Source organism: Sceloporus undulatus, chromosome 4 (assembly GCF_019175285.1).
Source record: "Sceloporus undulatus isolate JIND9_A2432 ecotype Alabama chromosome 4, SceUnd_v1.1, whole genome shotgun sequence".
In the NCBI taxonomy this organism is placed as follows: domain Eukaryota; kingdom Metazoa; phylum Chordata; class Lepidosauria; order Squamata; family Phrynosomatidae; genus Sceloporus; species Sceloporus undulatus.
The window spans coordinates 34,944,837-34,968,933 of record NC_056525.1 but is presented as its reverse complement, the minus strand read 5'-3'; the positions used below and the strand labels follow the sequence as shown (position 1 = coordinate 34,968,933).

The 24,097-nt window shown below is 44.7% G+C and overlaps 1 protein-coding gene across 2 annotated transcripts; it reads right to left on the bottom strand.

Moving 5' to 3' along the window:
* Positions 1-4,333: 4,333 nt before the first annotated feature.
* SLC32A1 (solute carrier family 32 member 1) lies at positions 4,334-21,858 on the bottom strand. 2 transcript variants are annotated; one of them, XM_042465726.1, is made up of 3 exons: positions 21,582-21,858; positions 11,240-12,079; positions 4,334-6,463 (listed from the first exon to the last, which is right to left on the bottom strand). In XM_042465726.1, exons 2-3 carry the CDS (start codon positions 11,627-11,629, stop codon positions 5,276-5,278), a joined length of 1,578 nt encoding a protein of 525 aa, XP_042321660.1. In that variant the 5' UTR covers positions 11,630-12,079; positions 21,582-21,858; the 3' UTR covers positions 4,334-5,275. The 2 variants fall into 2 exon arrangements, with proteins under 2 accessions (XP_042321660.1, XP_042321661.1); XM_042465727.1 differs by lacking the exon at positions 21,582-21,858 and adding an exon at positions 18,737-19,859.
* Between the last annotated feature and the right edge of the window lie 2,239 nt (positions 21,859-24,097).

Below are 24,097 nucleotides of genomic sequence, written 5' to 3'. Positions count from 1 at the left end.
TGTTGGCCTAAAGAAACCCTTACCTGGCTCTTTGCTATTGAAATATTCCACATTTCTTATAATTTTTGCAGGAATGGTGCCCTGTTGTAAAATGCATAGGCAGCACAAGGTCATCCCCTTCTGGTTGTGCGAGTGATTATGACTGCTCCGTTGCAGATGATAGATCTCTCTCTCTCTCCTTGCAAAGCAAGGCTTTGTGCAATTGCTATTCTTGTCCGCCGGATCTTAAACACACACACACACACTTAATCGTTGCACGTTCATGATGTCACTCCTCGGAAGAATAAGAGCACATTGTCCTCGGTTGGACTGCTGAGGCTGTATCTGCACTGCAGAATTAATGCAGTTTGACGCCACTTTAACTGCCAGTGTTCGCTGCTATGGAACACTGGGATCTGTAGTTTTGTGGGAGCTTTCCTCGGAGAGCTCTGGGGCCACAACAAGCTACAGATCCCAGGATCCCATAGAATGGTGCCATGGCAGTTAAAGAGATATCAAGCTGCATTATCTTTGCAGCGCAGAGGCAGTCTATGTCGTGGATGAAATATGCTGCTGGAGTTGTGGTTGTTTGTTTTTGTTGTTGTTGTTGTTTGGTCTTCCAAACAACGAAGGGTTGTATGACACGATCCTACAAAATCATGAGCTTTCCTAGACAAAAGTCAACTTCCTCAGATGCATATGGGGGGGAAAACCTCATGCTACCAACTACTTTCTTTCAAAGTCTCAAAGGTGCTACAATATCTCTCTACATATTAATTCTACAGACTAACACGGCTACATCTTTGAACCATCCTACAGACTTACTCAGAAAAAAATCTCACTGTATCAAATGGGGTTTACTCCAAGGAAAGGCTTGCAACATTATTGTGGTGTTATGTGCCTTTTAGATATGTTTAAGCATTATCCTCATCTTCCAGGTCAACATGCTGATGTATATAGAGATCTATGCATACACAAACACATGCACATACACATGTATACCATTATCTTCAGTGTACACATCCACACACCAGTTGGTCCTTCAGGACAAACACAGTCCAGTGCATGGAGTTCAATGGGACTTACTCCCACCTAAGTGAGTATGGGATCCAAGTCTTATTTTCCATAGAGAGTGGTAGACCTAACCATCCCTTTTCCTACTGTAAGAGAATTCTACCCTAATTTTTGCATACTTAAATTTTTACGATTCTTCCAAATAATTGCAAAAAAGTAATTTTCACATATCAGATTAGTACAGATTGTTCTTGAAGCTGTGCCTCAAAGTCTAATGTATATTTTTTAAAGAGAAGGAAAAAGTCTAAAAGTACATATAAAACACAAACATACCCTGTTTCACATTGTCATTACTTATATACTCAATGATGTTTTGTTTTTGTTTAAATGCAGAACGCTTTGCAATCTGGATTGCTATTCCAGCAACACAGACTGCAGAAGGGCTTGATATTCTCGAAGCTTCTTTTTCAAAATTGTTTAGCAATACAGTATTAGAGAAATCTGATCTGCCCACTAGGAGTCACTATTTGAAATACTGTATCCCTGGTTTCAAAGGAAAAGATGGGGAAGCTGGAATTCATTCAGCCAGTGAAGTTGTATAAGGGAAAATCAATTGTCCCACCTCTAATGTTTTGTGTTTAATACATTGTTTTCCCATTATAGTGGGAATCTGGAATGACTTGCATTTTGTTGCATTTTTCTTTTGTAATCCTACCCTTTATCCCATCACAGTATACCTAGCACTAGTCAAGAGATGGATATAATGAACAGGGATAAAAATCAATGACAATTATCTTCAGTTTGAAATTATTTCTGTATTCTCTAAGTATGTTTTAGCACTAGTTCATATACTGGAGTACTTGGTAAAGCACGGCTGAATGGCAATTGACTTATTTCTCTTCTTTAGTTTAAAATACTGTGCAGATCTAAGGAAGGATATGATGTTTTAGAGGAAGAAATTTCATATTTTAACGTATGAAAATTTGTCTCTTTCTGTTGCTTGTTGCCCAAAACTCTAATAAGTTGAAAATCCACAAATAACTCAATTGTCAAATTATAAAATGAGCATTTGCATCCCACAATGAATTCTGTAGAGTTTACATATATCCATATGCCAAACTGTTATTTGAGATTTGAAATAAGAAATTCAACAAGAAAATGCAAAAGTGAAAACATCAGAATAATAATCTCTCTCCCCATTTCTTCATGAGGCAAGTTTAGTAACCAATACACTGAATTAAGAGCTGAAATAAGCCATTCAGAACTAGCATCTTGATGTGGTTCTCACAGGACTGCCTCACACTTCACAGAACATGTACTTAAACACAAACACAAAAAGCCAAAGAATACACCTTTGCCAACATTTTAAAAAGCCACCTCCTAGCATATCAGGAAGAAGTCCTTTGATCCCCATTTTACTCAGAGTTTAATAAGGTCATTATTTTGATATTATAACACCCAGAAACCCCAGCCATGTATATTTGGGCTTTGTGACAGTAGTAGTCCAATTAGACTGTCTGCAACTGCCCAGAGGAACTTTTCAGCCATCGTTCCCAAATTATGGAATGGCCTGCCAGATGAGATCCATCATATTACTACCTTAAATAGCTTTTAAAAAGCTGTTAAGACGGATCACTTCCGGCAGGCCTTTCCTTTCCCTGGCCACCAACTAGCTGACCTCTGATTGGCTACAGTTACTGTTCATCTGTTATTATTGCTGCTGTTTTTAAGTATGTTTTAACTGTAATTAGTTTAATTGTATTTTAAAAGGGGGTAGGATTGGGGGGTTATGTTAAGGAATGTATATTTTAATGCTGTAAGCCACCTTGGTTGCATTGCACAGAGAGGCGGAATAAAAATAAATTGTATTGTTGTTGTTGTTGTTGTTGTTTTGTTGTTGTTGTTGTAAATTTAGTTTGCCACAACTGAAGTGGGTGTAGTATATATAGGGGAAATTCAACCCTGCCATTCCTCTGCCTGTAATCTAAACTAGTACAGTCCAGAATACCTTCTAAATACCATAAATACTAAGACCTTTCTAATTTTGGAAACTAAGCAGGGTCAGCTCTAGTTCATACTTGGTTGGGAAATTGCCAATGAATACTAGGTGCTAAAGTATTTCAGAAGAAGAAATTGACAAAACCAGCTCTAAGTATTCCTTGCCTAAGAAAATCCTATAAAATGCATGGGGTCACCACAAGTAATTTGAAGGCACATACACAGAAAGAGAGAGGGAGAGAGTCCAGAAAGAGCTATACTGTGTGATGTTGCTGAATGTGCTATTTGACACTTAAAACTGGAAGAACCTGGGGTTCAGTTCTTATCTCATCCAAACCTTATCAGCTTCAGCTCCCCATCAAAAAAATGAGGACACAAGTCAGCTACTGCAGCTATTGTAGTGAGATATGCTATGTAAAGGCTTTGCACTTAAAAGTATTATATTTTAAGTGCAAAAAGTAAAAAAAATGGAATTAGTGATTGGAAGCACAGACACAAAAGTGACATTAAAGGAAAAATCTGCAGGGAAGCCAGCCAAAACTTTAATTATTTTGCCTCTGTAATCCAGTCAAGACAACCTGGAATGAATACGGTAAAGCAGAAACGTATTTCTCATAGTAGCTATCTCTGTTCCTCCAAATTACTTTCATCAGGTGTTGGCTATACAACAGAAATAAGGAACTTTAGACCCTCCAGATGTTTTGGACTTCAGCTTACCATTGGCCATGCTAGCTGGGACTTCTGGGAGTTGATGTTCAAAACATCTGGAGCAGCAAAGGTTCTCCATGCCTGGAACAAATGACACATTCACTTGGATTAGATGAGAATTAGCATAACGAAGAAGGTAAGAGATTGAGGACATTAGCCTATGCACACTTACTGCAGACCACTGGAATCAATGGCACTTATGTCTGACATCCAACTGTACAGGTGAGCCAAGATCTTGCAAGCTCATAATTTATACCTGCTTGTGTTGACTGCATGCATGCCTTAATAGACCAGGCCTGGTTTCTCAGCCTCTGGTTTGTGTCTACTAGTCTCATCGACCCAGAAGAAAAGTCATTGTATTCACCTGGATTCACTCCAATATGTCTGTAGAATGGCAAATTAGGCCTGAATCCTATCGTTGGTCCTTTGGATCAGTTGGATTTAAATAGGTGTTCACTTACCATGCAGCAATTGATTCACTGGATCTTCTCTAGCTGGGTCTGCCAATACAATTCAGGCCTGTGTGGGTTGTTGCAATAAGGCAATGTATGTGTAATGTTTTGAACACACTACAATGTGTTATAAATGATCTTTGAGTGTTCCCTAGAACAAACAATTCCAGCCACAGTTGTTATGGTTTCTCTTTATTGTTTGATATATTTATGTACCACATTATATGTTAAAGATATTTTTCTGATATACATTTGTCATCTTATTTACCACAATTACAGCACACATACATTTGAAACAGCTCCACAGATCTGGTAGTTGCACAGAATGGTTTTCTTGTGTGTGTGTTGGTTTCATATCCAGAATACTTTTCAAATCTACTGATTTATCTATCTAGATATTTATTTATTCTTGTAATTTAGAAAGAAAGGAAAATGCTCCAATCCAGAACTGGACTTCAATTCTCTGATCTCAACTGGAGGCCAGATGATTCTTAGTCATAAATGGGAAATGTTGGAATTGGACATGAGTTGGTATGGAAGTATTAAGCTGTCCTTACTGGTGATTTAATATACAATGTAAACACTACTGCTCATTGGAGACATTTTTGGTCATCACAGCCATTTTAACTTGTTATTCATACAGTCTAAATCTTACATTAAGGTTCACCAAATTGTATGTTTCATCACAATGACTCCAAGCAATTGGGCTGACATGTATATTTGTTTCTTAAAGAGACTTAATTGCATAACATTTGCAAAATATTACCATGAAACCACTCACTATTTCCAAATGGGACATCTGAATTTCCTTACAGAGATTAGAGAGTTTAGACTATTGAATGAGTGGGACAAGGAAATAGTTCATATTTTCTCTCTGATAATATCTAAATCATACAAAATATATATTTATATTTTCCCCATAGTTTATTTAAAAAGTCTGTAGAATACGCTTTTGATCTGCAAACTTTGCTGAAGGTTGTATGATAAAACTTTTGGGAAGATTTAACTAAAATAACAACATTTCTCCTTTATGGGGATGCATCATCATTTGGTTATGTGGGTGTTCTGTGTGATTTTTCTCTCTCTTTCCTCCACCTTTTAATAAAATCAGCTCAATCTAGACTTCAGTCTTCTGCATTGTATCTAAAAGCCTCAATGAGGCCTTCTAAAGAGTGAATGAACCCGGACACACTGCATATACCACCTATTACAAAAATGGCCACATCAAAGAAGACATGGTGCCACAAGAGTTTCCTCCACAAAAGCTTGAGATGGAAGAGGCTGGGAAGTAGGAAGCAGAGGCCTGCACCTGTGAGGCTCCCTGTGAGGCCCATCAGGAGGGCAAAATGGGGGACATAAATGGCCATCAACAAGGTGAACACCACCAGAGCACACCTAAGGGTGAGCCCCCAGGATTTGAGCCTCCCATCCCCCCCATAACAATTAGGGAAGAAGGCCCTGTTTCCATCTTGGAAAAGGGATCTCTCCAGGACCTCCACAGCTGCAAAGAAAGGCAGTGGGTAGGAAAGCAAGGCTTTGGCCACCAAAAAAAGGTTAACCACAGCCCTAATGGTTGATGGCAAGTTGTCTGTGATGACTTCTTTTGTGTCATCGGCCCAAGTCAGGTAGGCTACCAAGGCAAAGAGTCCCTTCAGGATGCAAGCGGCTATGTGAGTCCAGTTCATCATGCAGTGGAACTCCTTGGGGTTCTGCATGTTCCCTTCCAAGGAAGGCAGAAAGATCTGAGAAGTGTAACTGAAGACAATGATGCCAATGGAGATGGGGAACTTCTTGACATCGATGTAAAACTTGACTTTATCCCACGCCCAGTCGCGAGCTCTGGAGAGGCAGTACGCAATCACTAAAATGTTGATCACAAAATGGGCCAAGGTGCAGAGCAAGCTGAACTTGGAGACAGCCTTGAGATTCTTCAAGAAAGCGCAAGGCAGGAGCACTGCTGTGGCAATGATAGACCATGATTTCTGGGAGACTGGCAAATTTGGGAAGCTATTGTACATCAGGTTGCCACTGACCACCACATATAGGATGCAGGTCATGACCAACTCTATGATCTGAGCCACGTTGACAATCCTGCCCCCAAGTGTGGGAAACCTGGGAGTGCAGCAAGCGTTAGCAATGTCCACATAGGAGTCTCTCACCCTGACTATCTCCCCATCTTCATTCTCTTCATAGAGACAGGCAATAAGGATTTTCCCAGTGTAGCAGCAAACCACTGCTGCAAAAATAATTAAAAAGAGTCCTAGGTATCCACCATGAAGAATAGCATAGGGCAGACCAAGAACAAACATCCCCTAGAAAGAAACAAAATGGAGACTGTATTGCTCATTTTATTTAGCCTATGATCATTCACTTTCCCAGTACAGGGACCAATGCAGACAGCAAACCCTTGATCCTCCCCATTCGATGCATTCAAATAAACATTAAGACTTGTAGAAGCTGAAATATCACACTTCATTTTCTTGCATATACTAATTCATAAAAGATCAAACAGCAGGATGCATCCATGAAACCTTTATGCAACTAGGATAACAGTGCAGATATTTATTATCCCAAAATATTTCAAGTATTTTAAGCAAGAAAGAAACCACAATATTTTAGTGATTTTAATGGTCTGAAAAATGCTTTTAAAAAACCCTTCCACTTTAAAGTTAGTATAATGTAAAGAAATACACGTACTGTAATGTCTTGAATTTAATGTCAGTTGTCAGCAGCATGATTGCTGTCAATATTACGAAACCATCATAGTCTCCTCTTAATCCTGAATGCACTTCCTAAGCACTAAGGTCAAAGCAAATAGGTTCAAGGCTGCTTCTGTAACTGTTACTGGATTCCTTAATCTTGGTTTTGTTTTTTGAGATCACAATCATTGAAAGAAGTGAGATTCTTTCTGCACTTCTTAAAAAGCAGATATCTGCTAGAATCATTGACAAGTAACCTTTCTCCTGTCCCTTCTCATTTCACATCTAGTCTGGATTTTTTTGGTGAGCCATTGATACAGTGTGTTTTGTTTTTAATTGATGCACTTGGCACATCATCAGGGGCAATATTAGTATTTAAATCCCTAGCAATTATTCCCTTGGAGACAGTTTCATTCCTCCCCTTCAGACCACCCCAAATGCCTAAATCTGCAGTTCTGCAAATCAAAACTGACTAATGCATTACTGAAAGGGAGAAGCTGGTATAGTATGAGCTTCCCTCGACTTGAATCTACTTCCTCAGATGCATAAGGAAGTAGACTCAAGTCTAAGAAAGCTCATGCTACACCAGCTTCTTTCTTTCAGTTAGTCTCAAAGGTATATTGATCTATCAGACTAACAAACGAACAGTTATTGGATTCTAATGCATTACTGTGGATGGACATTTAAGGCGAGGGATTTGGGATAGAAAACGTTCTGGTTAAGTTCCTTAGCTAAACTACAGCTCTCTTTAGCAACTGAATAAGCTGCCTCTGGCTGAACTGTTTTATAGCAGCCTAGATAACTACTCCGAAGTAAGCCCCACTGAATTCGATTGAGGTCCCTTCGGTTCAAGTGGTATAGGATTTTCAGCCATGTTGAGCTTCAACAGAAAACATTTCATTTTCTTTTTACATTGTTTAATTTAATTTATGACTGCCATATCCTACCTGCACTCTAAAGCCTGGTGAAAATAGAAAGGTATACATGTACATATATCAGCTTGACAGCTTGAATTTTACTGGTGTTGACAAAAAAATGAAGATAATTCGGGTCTTGGGGGAATTTCGTATCTAATCCCTTAAGCCCAAATGGGAAAAAAAAATGTATCATAGCTATGGAAATACATAGGAATGCACCTCCTGATCAATATTATTTGGGGATATGAAGTACATCTGATTGAACTGATAAAAACACGAAACCGTTCCTGGATGGGATTTTGTTCCAAGTCTGTAAAAGGAGTTCTTATCTTATCTTTATGCACCTGCACTTCTGCAGATTATGATGATAACGATATTATTACAATTATTATTATTGTTATTATTATTTAATGCATGGAGAGGATGCGTTAAGATGTTGCAGTTTAAAACTACCTATAACGGAATTAAATTCTATCGAGTTCAGTGGAGCTTACTTTCAAGTAAGTATGGATATAATTACAGGCTAAGAGCCACGATGCAAAATGGGAAAAGGCAAAGGTGATCTGGATTTTTGCTTCATTTTCCTTTTCATCTACTGGAAGTTACATTGCAAATATGCTGAATGAACTGGGGGAGAAGGGGGTGAAGGTAAAAGGCCTGAGGGAGGGAGCAAGCTCTTCTGTTTGGGCCATCTGTTGCCTCAGTCAGGTCCAGAACCCTGTCAGAAGGCCTGCTATGCATATGCACCATATATATATATATTTTAAATCACGTGGAAATAAATATGAAGCAGAAGGCTTGTGTAACTGCTGTCTACCTATTTTTGCACATAACCTACGGGGGCAATCTTGTATGTGCTTAGAATCTAGGAAAGATTATGCTAGAAATGTGTTCTTCTCAAAGGACTGCTTTCTGGATTCCTTAAGTCAACCCCACTGGGCAGAATGGGGAGTGAGAGACTGCCAACCTTTGGCATTTTTCTAGCCATCTTGCCTGGAAGCACAAAAAGGAGCCGTTGTTTGACTTTTGGTGTTGATAAGATCATTTCAGCATGCACCCAAAAATGGGTTTGGGGTGGGTTTTTTTACACTTTATTATTTGAACCTAAGATCACCAAGAACTCAGTCAACCCAGACCTGGGCCGTTCGTCCTAACCCCCTCCCGTCGTTCGGGTTGGTCTAGATGACCACTGGAGCCCCTTCCCATTGAAGGAAGAGGCAAGGGTTCTACAGGGCATGCGCTCCAGTGTGAAACCCATCATAGAATCATAGAGTTGGAAGACACTCAAGGGCCATCCAGTCCAACCCCCTGCCATGCAGGAACTCACAATCAAAATATCCCCAACAGACGGCCATCCAGCCTCTATTTAAAAACTTCCAAAGAAGAAGACTCCACGACACTCCGAGGCAGCATATTCCACTGCCACACAGCTCTTACTATCAGGAGATTCTTCCTAATGTTGAGGTGGGACCTCTTTTCCTTGAATCCATTGCTCCGGGTCCTAGTCTCTGGAGCAGCAGAAAACAAGCTTGTTCCCTCCTCAATATAACATCTTTTCAAATATTTAAACAGGGCTACCACCTCTTAACCGTCTCTTCTCCAGGCTAAACATCCCCAGCTCCCTAAGCCACTCCTCATAAGACATCGTCCTCAGAACCTTCACCATTTTGGTGTAACTGACCACAGTGAAGCAATTTTACCACCCATCTATTGATGCAGCCTAGAATCAAATGGGCTTGTTTAGCTGCCGCATCACAGGGTTGACTCATGTTCAGTTGGTGGTCTGCTAGGATTCCTAGGTCCCTTTTATAAGACGTGCATATTAAGTACCAGATGAAAAACGATCAACTGAATACTTACCAACGATCAGACGGCCCTCTGTCCTGGGTGCTTTGATCGTTTCTGGTATTGCATTCTTGCATCTCGGCATAGCATGGCATGGCATGGGTTATAGTAATAGTAATCACGACCAATGCTCAGATGGCCCTCTGTTCTTGGTGAGGGGAGGAGGGTGAGAGGGGAGGGTGCCCAGGGACAAGGTTGGCACCCTGGCAATATAGCAGTCGGGGCAAGCCCCCCCCTCCTCCCCCCTCCTCTATTGATGCAGCCTAGAATCGCCTTGGCTTTTGGAGCTGCCGCATCACACAGGGTTGCAATTCAATTGGTGGTCTGCTAAGATTCCTAAATCCCTTTCAATTGCCTGTTCAGTTGCTGATGCTACAATGACCAGACGAATAATAATCAACGGAATAATGACCAACTGTCAGATGTCCATCTGTCCTGAGTGCTTTGCTCGTTTCTGGTACAGAATTCTTGTATTTGCTTGTATCCCTGCATAGCAGTGGGTTGGATCTGCTGGCCCTTGCGCTCCGTATGATTCTATTCTAACAAAATCAGAGAGGAACTGACCATAATTAAGCAGTTTTGCCACCCTTCTATTGAGGCAACCTAGAATCGCATGGGCTTTTTTTTTTAGCCAATCGAGGAGGACGGAGTGGGTGCCTGAGGGCAAGACTGGCACCTTGGTTTTGTGGAAGTTAGGGGCAAGTCCCCCCCCCCCCTCCCCTACGTCTGTTGATGCAGCCTAGAATCGCCTTGGCTTTTTCATCTGCCGCATCACAGGGTTGACTCATATTCACTGGGTGCTCTGTGAGGATCCCTGTCACCTGTCTGTTCAGCAACTGATGCTACAACGATCAGACGAAGAATGATCAACGGAATAATAATGACTAATGGTCAGAGGCTCATCTCCCCTGGGGGAGGAGAGGAGGGTGCCTGAGGACAAGATTGGCACCCTGGCACTGTGGAGGTCAGGAGCAAGTCCCCCCTTCCGTTCCCACCTCTATTGATGATGCAGCCTAGAATCGCCTTGGCTTTTTCAACTGCCGCATCACAGGGTTGACTCATATCCAATTGGCGCTCTGCGAGGATTCCTAGAACCCTTTCACCTGTCTGTTCAGCAACTAGATCCCTTTCACCTTTATGTAGAATCAACTATGATCAGACGAAGAATGATCAGTAATGACCATTGCTCAGAGGGCCCTCTGTCCTGGGTAAGGGGAGAAGGGGGACAAGGGGGGGTACTGTAGAGGTCAGGGACAAGTCCCCTTCGTCCTCCAGGTCTATTGATGAAGCCTAGAATCGTCTTGGCTTTTTCAGCTGCCGCATCATAGGATTGACTCATAGTCTGCGAGGATTCCTAAATCCCTTTCAGCTATCTGTTCAGCAGCTGATGCTACAACGATCAGACGAAGATTGATCAACGGAACAATAACGACCAAGGATCAGATGGACATCTGTTCTGGGTGAAGGGAGGAGGGTGGGGAGGGTGAGGAGCAAGGTTGACCCGCGATGCCTCCAGGACCCGCGATGCCTCCGAAGGGGGCATCGCGGGTCCTGAAGGAACGAAGTCGGATGGGGGGACTTGCCCCTGACCTCCACAGAGCCAAGGTGGTTCTGTCCAAAGCTTTACCTGGATGGCATTGGTGACATTCCATCCGGCTTCCCAGGCGGTGATCTTGGGCTTGCCTTGTCCGGAGAGCTCGGAGCAGACCCCCTCGTCCTTGGAGGCGGAGGGGGGCAGGGGGCCCGTCCCGTCCCTCTGGTAGTGGAGGTCCCCTTCCAAGGGCGCCTCTCCGCCGCCTCCTTCCTCGCTGCCGTTGCCGTCGGCCTTGAGGATGTCCATCTGGAGTCCCTGGCGATGCTCGTAATCCAGGTCGTCGCAGTGGACGAAGCCCACCGCCTCCTCGTCGGTGGCTGCCTGGAAGCCCATGCGGGCGAAGACCCCGCTGACTTTGGCAGAGGACTTGTGGGAGACCGAGGTGGCCACGTTGGAGAGCTTGCTGCGGATCAGGGTGGCCATGGTGGACCTCTTTGTATGACCTGGTTAAGTTGAGGGGCAACGGAGGAGGAGGCGCCGAGCTTGGGTTCGCAAAGGAGGAGAAACAAGGGGAGGAACAAACAATGTCTGGGTATTTGCTGGGGATCGGGATGGGTGCCCTACCAGGGGGCTATCTCCCTTCCCTCTTGGCACTGGACCCTCGTCTTCTCCTCCTCTGCAGGGTCCCTTGGAGCATGACACCGCCCCACAGGTCCAGGCTGCCCCACGAGCCTCCCCTCGCCTTCTTCCTGGCGCATAGGATCCACAGGGAAGTCGGTGGGGCTGTGAAGGACGGGGCGATGGCGGGTGCCCCCTCGGATGCCCGCCTGGCACTGGCCCAGCTTCCCAAGGCGGCTGGCTGCCCTTGCCTTCTCTCGGTGGCTTCCGCGGTGGCAATGCAAGGCAAGGCAAGGCTAGGCAATGCAGAGGAGCCTGGGGGAGAAGGGGGGGAGCAAGAGGGAGGGGAGGGAGAGAGGAAAAAATAAGAGAGAGAGACTGAGAGAGAGAAGGGAGGAGGGAAAAAAGCAGAGGGACGTGAGGCGATCACCAGACTGGCAACGCAAGCCTTGGGCACAACGCTTCCCCAGCCCCACACGTCCCTCTTTGCAAAGGAAGGGGAGGGGAAATAGAGAGATTGAGACAGAGAGAGGAAAAAAAAGAGGGGGGGGTTAACGCACCAAGTAAGGTTTGCTGCATTTCTGGGGGAGGTGCTGCCAATCCCCATCCAAATCTTCTCCCTTCCTCCTGGTTTTTTTTCTCCCTCCCCACACACATAACAGCAACACCCACGCCCGAGAAATACTGCAGATGGAGGGGAGGGGGACGATGGGACCTCCAGCCCGTTTCTGCTCTTTTGCAGGTGCAGACGACCCTCCAAGGCAAGGTGGGGACAGAGAGAGAGAGAGCTCCCTTCTAGCTCTCAAACCCCAAAGGAAATCAGTCCAAAAACCCCAACCCTAGGAAGGGGATCGTTTCTTATTTGAAATCTTTTATGTTGTCTTCCTTCTTCCATTTTAGATCTGCTTTCTTTCCCTCCCTTCCTTCTCCCCCCCCCCCCCCCCCACCAATCCGATTTGGGCCCTTTTTCGTTTGGGGAAAGAGGAGGGAAAGGAAGGCCTGGAAAGATGGCGAATTTGGTTCCATGATGCCACTGAAGGGATGCGACTGTGGCTTAGCAGGAAAGGAAGCCTGAGGACCGGTTTGGTTTTTGGGAGGTGTCAAAAGGAAATGCTAGCCTGGAACGCGGGTTTTCAAGATGGTTTTTCCTATTTCGTAATATGTCGATAACAATGTTTCTATTCATCCTCAATAATCCTCAACATTAATATTTATATTGTTATTTCAAGAGTATACACGTGTGACTATATATATATATATATATATATATATATATATATATATATATGGAGAGAAAGAAAGAGTGACTATATATATAAATGGAGAGAGAATGAGAAACTGGCTATATTTATAAACGGAGAAAGAAAGTGACTATATATATACACACACACACACACACACACACACACACACACGGAGAAACGTAGCATTTCATACGATATTACTAAAAATAAGTAATTAAATAAATAAAAATGGCCATTCAGTTCCACAAAAAAATTAATTTTAGACAGCAGCCCAGCCTTCCAAAACACTGCAGCAAGGAAAACGCATTTCTGTTTTATGGGCGGACATGGTGAGGAGGCTGGTTTTGCCCCCCCCCCCCCAAAAAAAAAAACCTATCCGCAATTCCTTGCCTATCTTCTCAGAAGTAAGCCCCGTGGCCTTCCATGGGATTTCTCCCAGGCAAGAGACAAAAGAGGATCGCAGCAGCTGTGAGCATCTTCCAAAGAGAAATCTTTCCCTCCTTCCCCAAATATTAATACGGCAATTAAATATTTCTAAAGTAAGGTCCTGCCGGTGGTACTGAGACAGTGGATTTTCGTGTGCGAAAGAGAGAGAGAAGGAAGGGACGGGAGAGATCTAAATCCAATCCGAAATATTGCAAAGATTTTATATGGAGTGACGGATTGAAATCAGACTTGGAAGGGAGGTGGAAGAAAGCCTGAATTATCAAGAGAAAGGAGGTCAAAGCAACAAGGGCAACCTTGCAACGCTTTGCGTAGCTGCAATAATAATAATAATAATAACAACAATAATAATTCTATTAGTTTGGATTTAGAGTACCAAACAGTGGGTTTTTATACTACGATTAAAACCGTATTTACACCATCAGATGTGGCGTCAAGCTCAAATACGTTTTTGAATTCACTGCAGGTGCAAATGGGTGCATTTATACTGCACCAAAAGACTGGGATGTGTGTGTGTGTGTGTGTGTGTTTCATTGCTCCTAATGTTTTTGTGACCCGGGTTAGAAAGCCCAGATGTATTCATAAAACAGAGAGGAGGATGAGAAGGAGCCATCCGTGCAGTTTAGCCAAAGCAGTCTCCATCCTGGCTTTGGAGAAGGCATTATCTCACATATCATTGCACAAATAGGTCGAGAAAGGCAAGCCACTCTTATGGTTGTTGTTTTTAACCCTCCGCTCCCTATTTAGACACATCCAGCACCCATCTGGTCCAAAAAACAACGACCGAATAGCATCCAGATTTTAATTCCGGTTGCAAAAGGACTGCTTTCAACACACACACCCGTCCAGTCTTCACTGGGATCGAAAGAATCTAATCTTTGACGAATGCTTTTTGAAATGTCTCGGATTTTTCCAGCCACGAATCTGTATTTTTAAAAAATAATAATAATGAAGCGATGGCAAAAAAAAATAATAATAATAAAGATGGAGAAAAAGCCGCATCTTCTTCGTCGCTTGGTCCCATTGGATCAGTCCAGTGATTTTCCATTGGATCGCTCCAGTAATTTCCCCAAAGGGTCTACTAGATTTTGGCTGGGCTGATCTTGTAAGCCAAGTCCCTGGAGTATGTTGCTACCAAGAATGTTCCAGATGAAACCCAATTACAGATTGGTTTTGTTTTTAAATCGTCCCCAGTGGGCAAAAGGAAGCTGCGACAACCCTCCCCCGATGAGAATTGAAATAGACAGCTGAACATCTCCTGCCCTCCGGGGATTGGACGACTCTGCCCAAAAAGAAATGGCCCTTTGCGCCTCCTTCTAATGGCCTTTTCTTCTTGGTTTTTGCCCCCAACTCTGCTCGGCCAGGGAAAGCCCTTGGGTGACTCTCAGCCCCAGAAAACCCGGTCGTAGGGTCGCCTTGGGTTCGACATTAGGTCGGAAACGACTTAAAACGGACACTACAACCAAAAAATGTCCTGTTTCCTTCTGATTACAAGATGATGATGATGATGATGATGATGATGATGATGATGATGATGATGAAATGGTGACAACGAAAAGGAAGACTGAAGAAGAACTACTGCTTTTACTAGTACTACTACTATACTGTACAGGGATAGGCAAGACGCAGGTGCGATTCCAATTCAAAGGCATACAGGAAGCGAGGAGGTTAACTTTTATTACGTCGGATGATGATGATGAGAAGAAGAAGAACTATTACTACTTCCTCTACTACTACTATTACACAGGTATATGAGAAAATAGGTAAGACCCAGGTACATTTCCAATTCAAAAGCACATAGGAAACAAGCAGGTTAACTTTTACTACGTTCAATTGTTGTTGTTGTTGATGACGACAAAGACGAAGAAGAAGAAGAAGAAGTGATGATGATGATGACGACGAAGAAGAAGAATATGAAATGGAACTGCTACTGCTGTTGTTGTTTCTATTGTTGCTGCTATTATTACTACTATACAGGTATAGAAGGGACTAGGCAAGACCCAGATACAATTCCAATTCAAAGGCATACAGGAAGCGAGGAGGTTAACTTTTATTACGTTCAGATGATGATGATGACGATGACATGATGAAGAAGAAGAAATGATAATGATGGTGGCGAAGCAGAAGAAGAAGTAACAGAAGAAATTATGCTGACAATGAAGGTGACGAAGGAGACAAAGGGTTACTACTACTGTTACAGTATTTCTATTACTACTACAACTACTGCTCCTATACAGGTATAGAAGGAACTAGGCAAGACCCGGGTCCAGTCCCAGTTCAAAGGCACACAAGAAGCGAGTAGGTTAACTTTTGTTTCGTTCGAATGATGATGATGATGATGATGATGATGATGATGATGATGATGATGGAGAAAAAGAACTACTACTGTGGTTATGTCTAGCATTATTCCTACTACTGCTGTTATACAGGTATAGGAGGGTCAAGGCAAGACCGAGGTCCAAATCCCAAATCCAGTCCCAAGGCATGCAGGAAGCGAGTATGAAGAAGCAAAAGGACTACGGCTACTGTTGTTATTTCTATTGTTATTCCTCCTCCTCCGAAGGTACAGACGGCACAAGGCAAGTCTGAGGTCCGATCCCAATTCCAAGGCATGCAAGAGTCCTCTCGTCGGACTCTGCTGCCGAGGGAGGCGAAAGAGCCCCAGCCAGGCACTGCCTCTCGGGCGTCTGTGTTTCTCTGGCCCGGGTCAAGGGCAGTCCTTGTCTGGGGACTCCCTATGGGCGGATCCTTCCAGGGGGAAACCCCAAGGATGACGCGGGGATTCCCCAGTCAGCCCGCCTCTGCCTCCCTCCACCTTTTCCTTTTCCTTCTTCTCTTTTCTCCAGTCGCTCTAGATCCGATTTAGGAGGCATCTACACTGCAGAAATAATCTGTTTTGATGCTGCTTTAACTGCCAGGTCTCAAGGCTATGACATTCTGGGAATTGCAGTTGCTTCGCTGTGGTGCCACAACCAACTGTGATACCCAGAATGCCATAGCCTTGAGCACTGGCAGTTAAAGCAGCAACAAAACGGTTATTTCTGCAATGTGGATGCAGCCAAACATGTCCTACATTCCAGTCCGGAAGAATTCCACAATGCCCTCCATTTGGAGCCTGAGAAGCAGGAAACTCTTATTTATATTAAGGGTTTCTAGCTTTTTATTTGGCCATGCCCCGCACGTTTTTCTCGCTAGTCCTACATTTTCGGGTGCCTTGTCCTCCTTTGCGGTTAGGACAGCTGGTCTCCCTGTGATGTCCTCGGTCCTTGGGTAGAAACAAGGTAGTTTGACACCACTTCCAAAGAGTGTCACAAAAGAATATCACAAAAGGACCAATCTCAGGATTCAGTAGGATGGAGCTAAAGTGGTGCCAAAGCGCATTGTTTCCACAGTGTAGATGCACCCCTGATAACCCCTTGGGAACAAAAGAAAGAAATTTGGGATTAAAAACTTCACAAGTCCATGAATTGGAGGATCGCTGAACCAGCCTTGTTCTGCTGAGCCCAGGATGGACTCATTTAAACAACGAGATTTTGGGTCACATCATGGACTGCGCTGCTATTAAACTATTGAGGATCAGAAACTCCAGCTGCTCTAACTGCAAATCATGGAAAGATCAATCTATTCGTAGGTCCTGGGTACCTTTATTATGGAAGGATGGGGCAAAATGAGGGCATCCCCTTCACAAAAGACTTCTCCCCCGCCCAATAAGTTTTCTTTTAGTCTCCAAATTTCTAGCATTGCAAAGAATTAGCCATCAGAAATCGTCCAACTCTAAAACTCTTGTATTTATTGCTCACTTCGCTTGCCACTCTTCGGATTTTTTTCTCCCCCTTTGGATGCCTAAACTGTGTTTCCAAATGCTCAGCTGAAGTTTTAGATCACTGCAATGCTAAAAAATTTGGAGACTGATAGAAAATTTCGTTGGGGCACAGTATTCTTATTTGGGAGTGGGCAGTGCCCCGGCCTTTATGCCCACTCACTCCTGACATATAGGTCCAAAACACACTGCAGAAGTAATCCAGTTTGAGACCTCTTGAACTGCCCTGGCTCTCTGCTAGGGAATCCTGGGAATTGTAGTTTATTGTGGCATCAGAGCTCTTTAACAGAGGAGGCTTACTCCACTTCCCAGAATTGCCTTGCAATGAGCCAGGGCAGTTAAAGAGGTCTCAAACCGGATTATTTCTGCAGTGTGTCTTGGGGCATAGTTCTCATTCTCACCCCTTTCACTGGGGCGGGGAGGGGGGGGTTGACTGGTTATGAATGGATGGGTTGCTTGCAAGTTCTGAGATTTTGCACTGTATCCTAACACATTATCTGAACAGTCCCCTCTCTTTTCAGGATCTCCTCCATACCCTTCATTCCTCTTTGCGGAAACAAGTAAGTAAACTCCCAATTCCATTTATACCAGGTTGTTATTTTTATTATCATTGCACAACTGTAGCCCTTTGATTCCTCTTTAAATGCCATAGCTCCAGAATGCTGGGATTTGCTGTTTCATTCACAATTCTCTCTAGAGGTGTGATTCAGGGCAGGACAGCTCACCAAACAACAAAACCCAAGGAGTCTATAAAGTGGAGCCCTGATGCTTGAAGCAATATCGAAGTTCCATTATTTTGCTGTGTGGATATAGCCTCCTGTCCTTAACCTGCCCTGATTTCCTCCCTAACTTCGGTAAAATTAAATATGGCTGGGATCCTAAACCTGCAAATTTGGTAGAAAGAAAGAGTACTTCCAACATAATGTCATTTGGGGAAAGGGAGCAAAAAGGAACCACCCATTTCAATTTGGATTCAGTCGAACCTTACTAGATAGTGTATCCGGCTGTAAATGCCATCAGAAGCTCCCAAATCAATCCTTTGCCCAGATAACGAATCCAGAAGCGCTACATCCTCGTAATGTTCTAAAGCAGTGGTCCTCAAACTGTGCCCTTTAAGGGATTTTGGACTTCAATTCCCAGAAACCCAGACTATTGGTCAACATGGCTGAGGCTTCTGGGAGCAGAAGTCCAGCATCTCTTAAAGGGCACAGTTTGAGGATCACTGCTCTAAAGTAACGCTAGTTAGGAATTAATACCTAGCTCCCAAAGGGCTGCGTTTAAAAATTAGGGATAAACCAACTCAGGAGGCAGCTTGGTGCAGTCTTGCACTAGGACTCTGGGAAGCCTGGGTTCGAATCCCCGCTCATCCTTGGAAACCCAAGGGTGACCTTGGGCAAGTCACACTCTCTCAGCCTCAGAAGACAAAGGCAAACACACACACACATCCCTCTGAACAAATCTTACCAAGAATGATAGGTTCTCTTTAGAGTCTCCGTAAGTCGGGAACGACTTGAAGGCACACAGGAGAAGTACATCAATTCACTCTTAACAACTCCAATTGGAAGAGCAAGTGTAGCTGGTGGAAAAAACTCTGCCTTAAGGGAAAGTTAACATGCCAGTCCACTCCTAAACGCTACCCGGGAGTCAAATGGTCTTCAGTCTTGTTAACTGCCCTTGAATCCACCTCGATTCATGGCGACCCTGTGGATGAGGCATCTCCAAGACCTCCTGTCCTCCACTGCTCTGCTCAGGCCCTCCAAGCTCAGCCTTGTGCCCTTTTTGATGGCATCCAACCATCCTGCAATTGGTTTCCCCCTTTCTATGACCTTTCCTAGGCATCTTTGTCTTTTCCAGTCATTCATGCTCTCTCTCATGCTGTGGCTTAAGTCTGGGCTGCATCCACCCTGCAGAAATAATCCAGTTTGACCCCACTTTAACTGCCATGGTTCCATGCTATGGAATTCTGGGAACGGTAGTTCGTGGTGGCACCAGAGCAGAGCAGCTTTTGTACTTCTCCTAACCAAAGCGCCTAGGAAAGACTTCACAGACGAGGCGGATCCTGAGTCTCTGAGCCGTTACAGGACAAAGGAACCGAAGCAACTTCGCATCCTTGGGGACAGCCGCCTTCCTCAGCCTCCTGGTGGGGAGGTTAAGCGATACAGAAGGTCTGGAAAGCGAAAAGAAGGCCAAACTACGTCTCCTTCCTCTCCTACTCCTCTCCCTGCCTCTCCCATTCTTGGCACCGCTTGGCTCCGACTTTGCGAACTGTCAAAAACAGCCCAGTAGCCCCCCCCCCCCCCGAAAGCATGATGGAAGAAAAGGTCTCTGTACCACTCGCCGCTTAATGCATCTGAGGAAGACTGCTCAAGTCTATCAAAGCTCGTGCTACCAACTTCTCTCTTTCAGTCCGTCTCAGAGGGGCTGCCAGATCCCTTTGCATGCTTTGTATACGTACCTTGCCACGCTTTCCCCATAAGTCTAAGCAGCATAATCCACAGCTACCTACCCAGCCTAGGAGCCAGCGTGGCATATTTGAACATCTAGAGACCAGGGTTTGATTCCCAGCTCCGCCATGAAACCTTGGGAAAGTCACACACCCTCAGCCTCAGGGGAAGGCAACGGTAAACCTCCTCTGAGCAAACCTAGCCAACAAAACCCCATAACAAGTTCACTATAAATTAGAAACGAACAGGAAGGAAGGCAAGGAATCCTCAGAGGTGGCGTTACCTGTTTCTTCCTGTGAAATACAGCTGAAGCACCTGGTATTCTTTGGCGGTTTCCCATCCTGACCCTGCTAAGCATCCAAGATCAGGCAGGATCTGGTGCCCTTAGGGTATTTGGGACTCTGAGCCTACCTGTCTATCATCCTTTAAAGCAGATCTTCCCAGGCTGCCTGATGCCAGAAACCGACAATTATTATGATTATCGTTATTTCCAGTGTGCTAGAGATTGGCACTATATTTGGGCCCCGTTGGCGACCATTGTTTCTTTCTTTCCTGGAAACAGGCCGGGGGGGGGGTTCAGTCCGTGGCTCAGGGACCAAAACTGGTCCAGGGACCTCCTCCCCTTGGAGTAGCCTTCCTCTAAAGTCCATCTCATGGCAATGGGTGGCACCTAGTTCTGAAGTCGGAAAAGCTGACAGTGACAGCTAGTGAACTTTTTCAAAATCCGGAGAAGGAAGGAAGGAAGGAAGGTATTCTCTTCATACTCTCCCTCCTTCCAATCTCCCTTCCTATCCATATTGAGTCCCCATACTGGGAGAAAGGCAGGATATAATAATAATAATAATAATAATAATAATAATAATAATAATAATAATAATAATAATAGTTCGTAAAAGTCAGCTTGGTTTCGTGGTTTGAATAACGGACTGGGATTCCTGGAGACCTGGATTCGAATCCCCTCTCAGCCATAAAAAGTCATCAGTGGACTTTGGGCAAGTCACACTCTGTCAGCCTCAGAGGTAGGCAATGGGTAAGATGGGAATAAATCTTGCCAAGGACAGGCTACCAATTTAGGTCATCCTAACTTAGAAGCAACTTGACAACCCATGAGAATAACATCTAAGGACCTCGTCGCCAAAAGGGACATATTCCTAGCCGGAAAGCTTCCGCTCCCCGGTGTCATTTTGATACTTGCCTAGCCTGGTAAGATGCAAAAGTTTTCCTTTTCTTCTTGTCTTCCTGAATGGATGGAGGGAGGGAGGGATGAAGTTCAGGGACGCAGCATCCTCTATAAAGCCGCCCTTGACACCTGCATAAACCCACGTCTTGTTCCTCAGGATGACTCGAGGTCCTCACCGATAAAGAGGACAAGGCACCGTTAAATGGAGGACATTCCACGGGGGGGGGGGGTGGAGGACAATGCCCAAAGAAAAGTACCAAACCCTCCTGGAAACAGAAAGGGCATGCTTCTGAATCCTGCTCCAAATGGAGTTTGGAGTTCTTCCTGGACAGAAGAAGGTTGAAATAGAGGACAGGTCCTTGGGAAAGGAGGACCAGATGAGGATGACCCTGCACAGGAGGCCAGGGCACCTCAAAAAGGGAGAAAAACGAAAAGCACTCCTAGGACCAGAAAGGTATGCCTCTTAGTCCTTAGCTCCAAATGGAGGGCTGTTTAGAATAAAAGAAGGTTGTAAGGGAGGAGATGTCCTGGAAAAGGAGGACCTCTGGACAGGGAAGGGTTCCGTGGAGGAGGAGGAGAAAAGGCGAGATTCAAAAGAGGGGAAGGAGGGAGGGAGAAAAAGAAGATGAGACCGAAGGCAAAGCAGAGTGGAAAGGAAGGGAGGCGAAAGGAGGGCTCCGTTTACCTCTGGTTCAGCTTGGCTTTTCTTCCTGGAGCGAGAGGCGAAGGCAGAAGAGAGAAGAGGATGGAGAGGGAGATGGAGGCGTCGGGAAGGCAAGGCAGGGACTGGACCGCTCCGCTCAGGCTCCTTGCGAAGGCATGCTGATTCCCAGACAGGGAAGCGTTGTAGGGCAATATCTCTGAAAGGTTAGGAGGTCTCTGGAGGGAGCTTCTCAGCAGCCAATAATGTGGGAACGGAGCGAGGCAAGAGCCGTTCGGAAGAACAGCAAGGAAGAGGTGTGTGTGTGTCTGTGTGTGTCTGTGTGTGTGTGTGACAGAGAGAGAGGGGGGGAGAGATTGCATCTGCACTGCAGAAATAACCCAAGTTGACACCACTTTAGCTGCTATGGCTCAATGCTATAGCATTCTGGGAATTGTATTGTAGTTTTTGGTGGCACCAGAGTTCTCTGACAGACAAAGGTCTCCCAAAACTACTAGAATGTCATGGCCGTTAAAGTGGGGTCACTAAAGCGGATGCTTTCTGCAGTGCAGTACTAGTAAGAAGACTCCAGACTAGGTCCACGGTTCAGATGACTTTAATGCATGCACTGGCGCAGGGGAATAGCTTCTACCAAACTGTGCAACTAACAAAGCGGGGAGCAGCCCTATATAGCATCCCAGTAGGCAGGAGATAACACTGGCACTCCAACAACCAGACTTTCCCTGTTATTAAGGTTCTTTTGTTCTCCTGAGGAGTCTGGGACCTTGAGTATCCCTGACTCCCTTCTGCATTCCATCCTCCCCAAAAAGGCCTCCTTCAAACTACATATATTTTGGGATAAACATATTAACTGTTACACACTACCAAACATTAATGCCAGAAGCTTGCTTATTATTGTATGAACAGCGCCTTACTGTTTAGACAGTGCATTTCCTTGACCCTCACAATACAACCCGATTGATTCTTCTACTCTTGTATGTACTCTTCAACGTACAACGGAACCAACCCTCAGATGTGGAATTATATAAATAAATAAATAAATAAATAAATAATATGCAGATTTTGTACTTAAGGAGAGAAGATCCATCTGCACTGCCGAAATTATTCAGGTGGACACTACTTTGATTGCTATGGGATTCCGGGAATTGGAGTTTGTGGTGGCACCAGAGCTCTCTGACAGAGAAGACGAAATGGCTCACAAAACTACCGTTCCCAGAATTCCAGTGCGTTGAACCAAGATTGCTAAAGCAGTGTCGACCTGGATTATCTTTGCAGTGTGGAAGGAGCCAGAGGGAGAGAGAGAGGCCGTGACTGAGGCTGCGTCCAGATTGCAGAAATAACCCGGTTTGATACCACGTTAACTGCTCTGGCTCAATGCTGTGAAATTCTGTGCATTGTAGTTTGGGCTCAGGGGCCTAAATACTCCCCAAAGCACCCGATCCTGCCTGATCTTAGAATCTATGCTCCACAACACACTGCAGAAATAATCCAGTTTGAGACCCCCTTAGCTGTCCAGGTTCAGTGCTAGGGAATCCTGGGAACTGTAGTTTATTGTGGCACCAGAGAAGGCTCACAAAGCTACAATTCTGACAGAGAAGGCTCACATGAGCTACAATTCCCAGAATTCCCTAGCGTTGAGGCAAAGCACTTAAGGAGGCCTCAAACTGGATTATTTCCGCAGTGCGTTTTGGACCTAAGCAGGGTCAGCCCTGGATAGTACTTGGATGGGAGACGGTCAAGGAACGCCAGGTGGTGTAGGCTATATTTCAGAAGGAGGAAGTGGCCAAACCACCTCTGGGTATTCTTTGTCTACAATTAGCACTGAGCCAGGTTAGTAAACGTGGCGTCAACCCGGATTATTTCTGTAGTGTGGATGCAGCCTGAGTAGCCCAGACACAAGGCTTTTAAACCAGGTCAGGAAGGATGCGCCTCCCCCGCCTTCCCTGCCATTCCACCTTTTCCCTGGGTTTGAATGAGCCAGCTTTCTCACATGCAGAACACGTGTCGCTGTGCCTGGAGGAAATCCGACGAGCCTCTTGCTCCTGAGGTTTCTTTTTTAAACGGTCCATCACTCCAGAGACTTTGCCAGGCAGCCCTCTTTGTCCAAAGGGCAGGCTGATAAACTGCCTTGCAGACAGTTGCCAAGCTCTCCAAAGGGTTAAATGGCTTGAGCCTTATCTGCTCGGAACAGGCGGCGTTTAGCACAGCTTGAATTAATAGCAGGCGAAGGATTCACTGGGAAGAGAGCAAGAAAGGCTGGGAAGCAGACAGGCTGCACTCATTCAGCGAGATTTCCCAGCTCAGCTTTTCCATCGCCTTCCCTTTTATTGCTTTCAGACCGCCCCCCCCCCCCCCCCGCCAGCATGGAGGATTGTGGAACATTGTGGGAGTTGTAGTTTCTCCCAAACTGGAGATTTCCTTTGTAATAGTTAGCTGTTCAACAATCAATCAATATTTTTTAATTCATTTTACTGATATCCCAATTGTCTTCCCCTACAGGACCCAAAGTGGCCAAACTGGAAAACAAGATTTAATTTAGA

Coding starts and splice junctions, on each gene's coding strand:
- SLC32A1 (XM_042465726.1), bottom strand. CDS start 11,629: ATGGCCACCCTGATCCGCAGCAAGCTCTCCAACGTGGCCACCTCGGTC. Junction 6,464..11,239: donor ATGTCACCAATGCCATCCAG/GTAAAGCTTTGG, acceptor GTTTCTTTCTAG/GGGATGTTTGTTCTTGGTCT.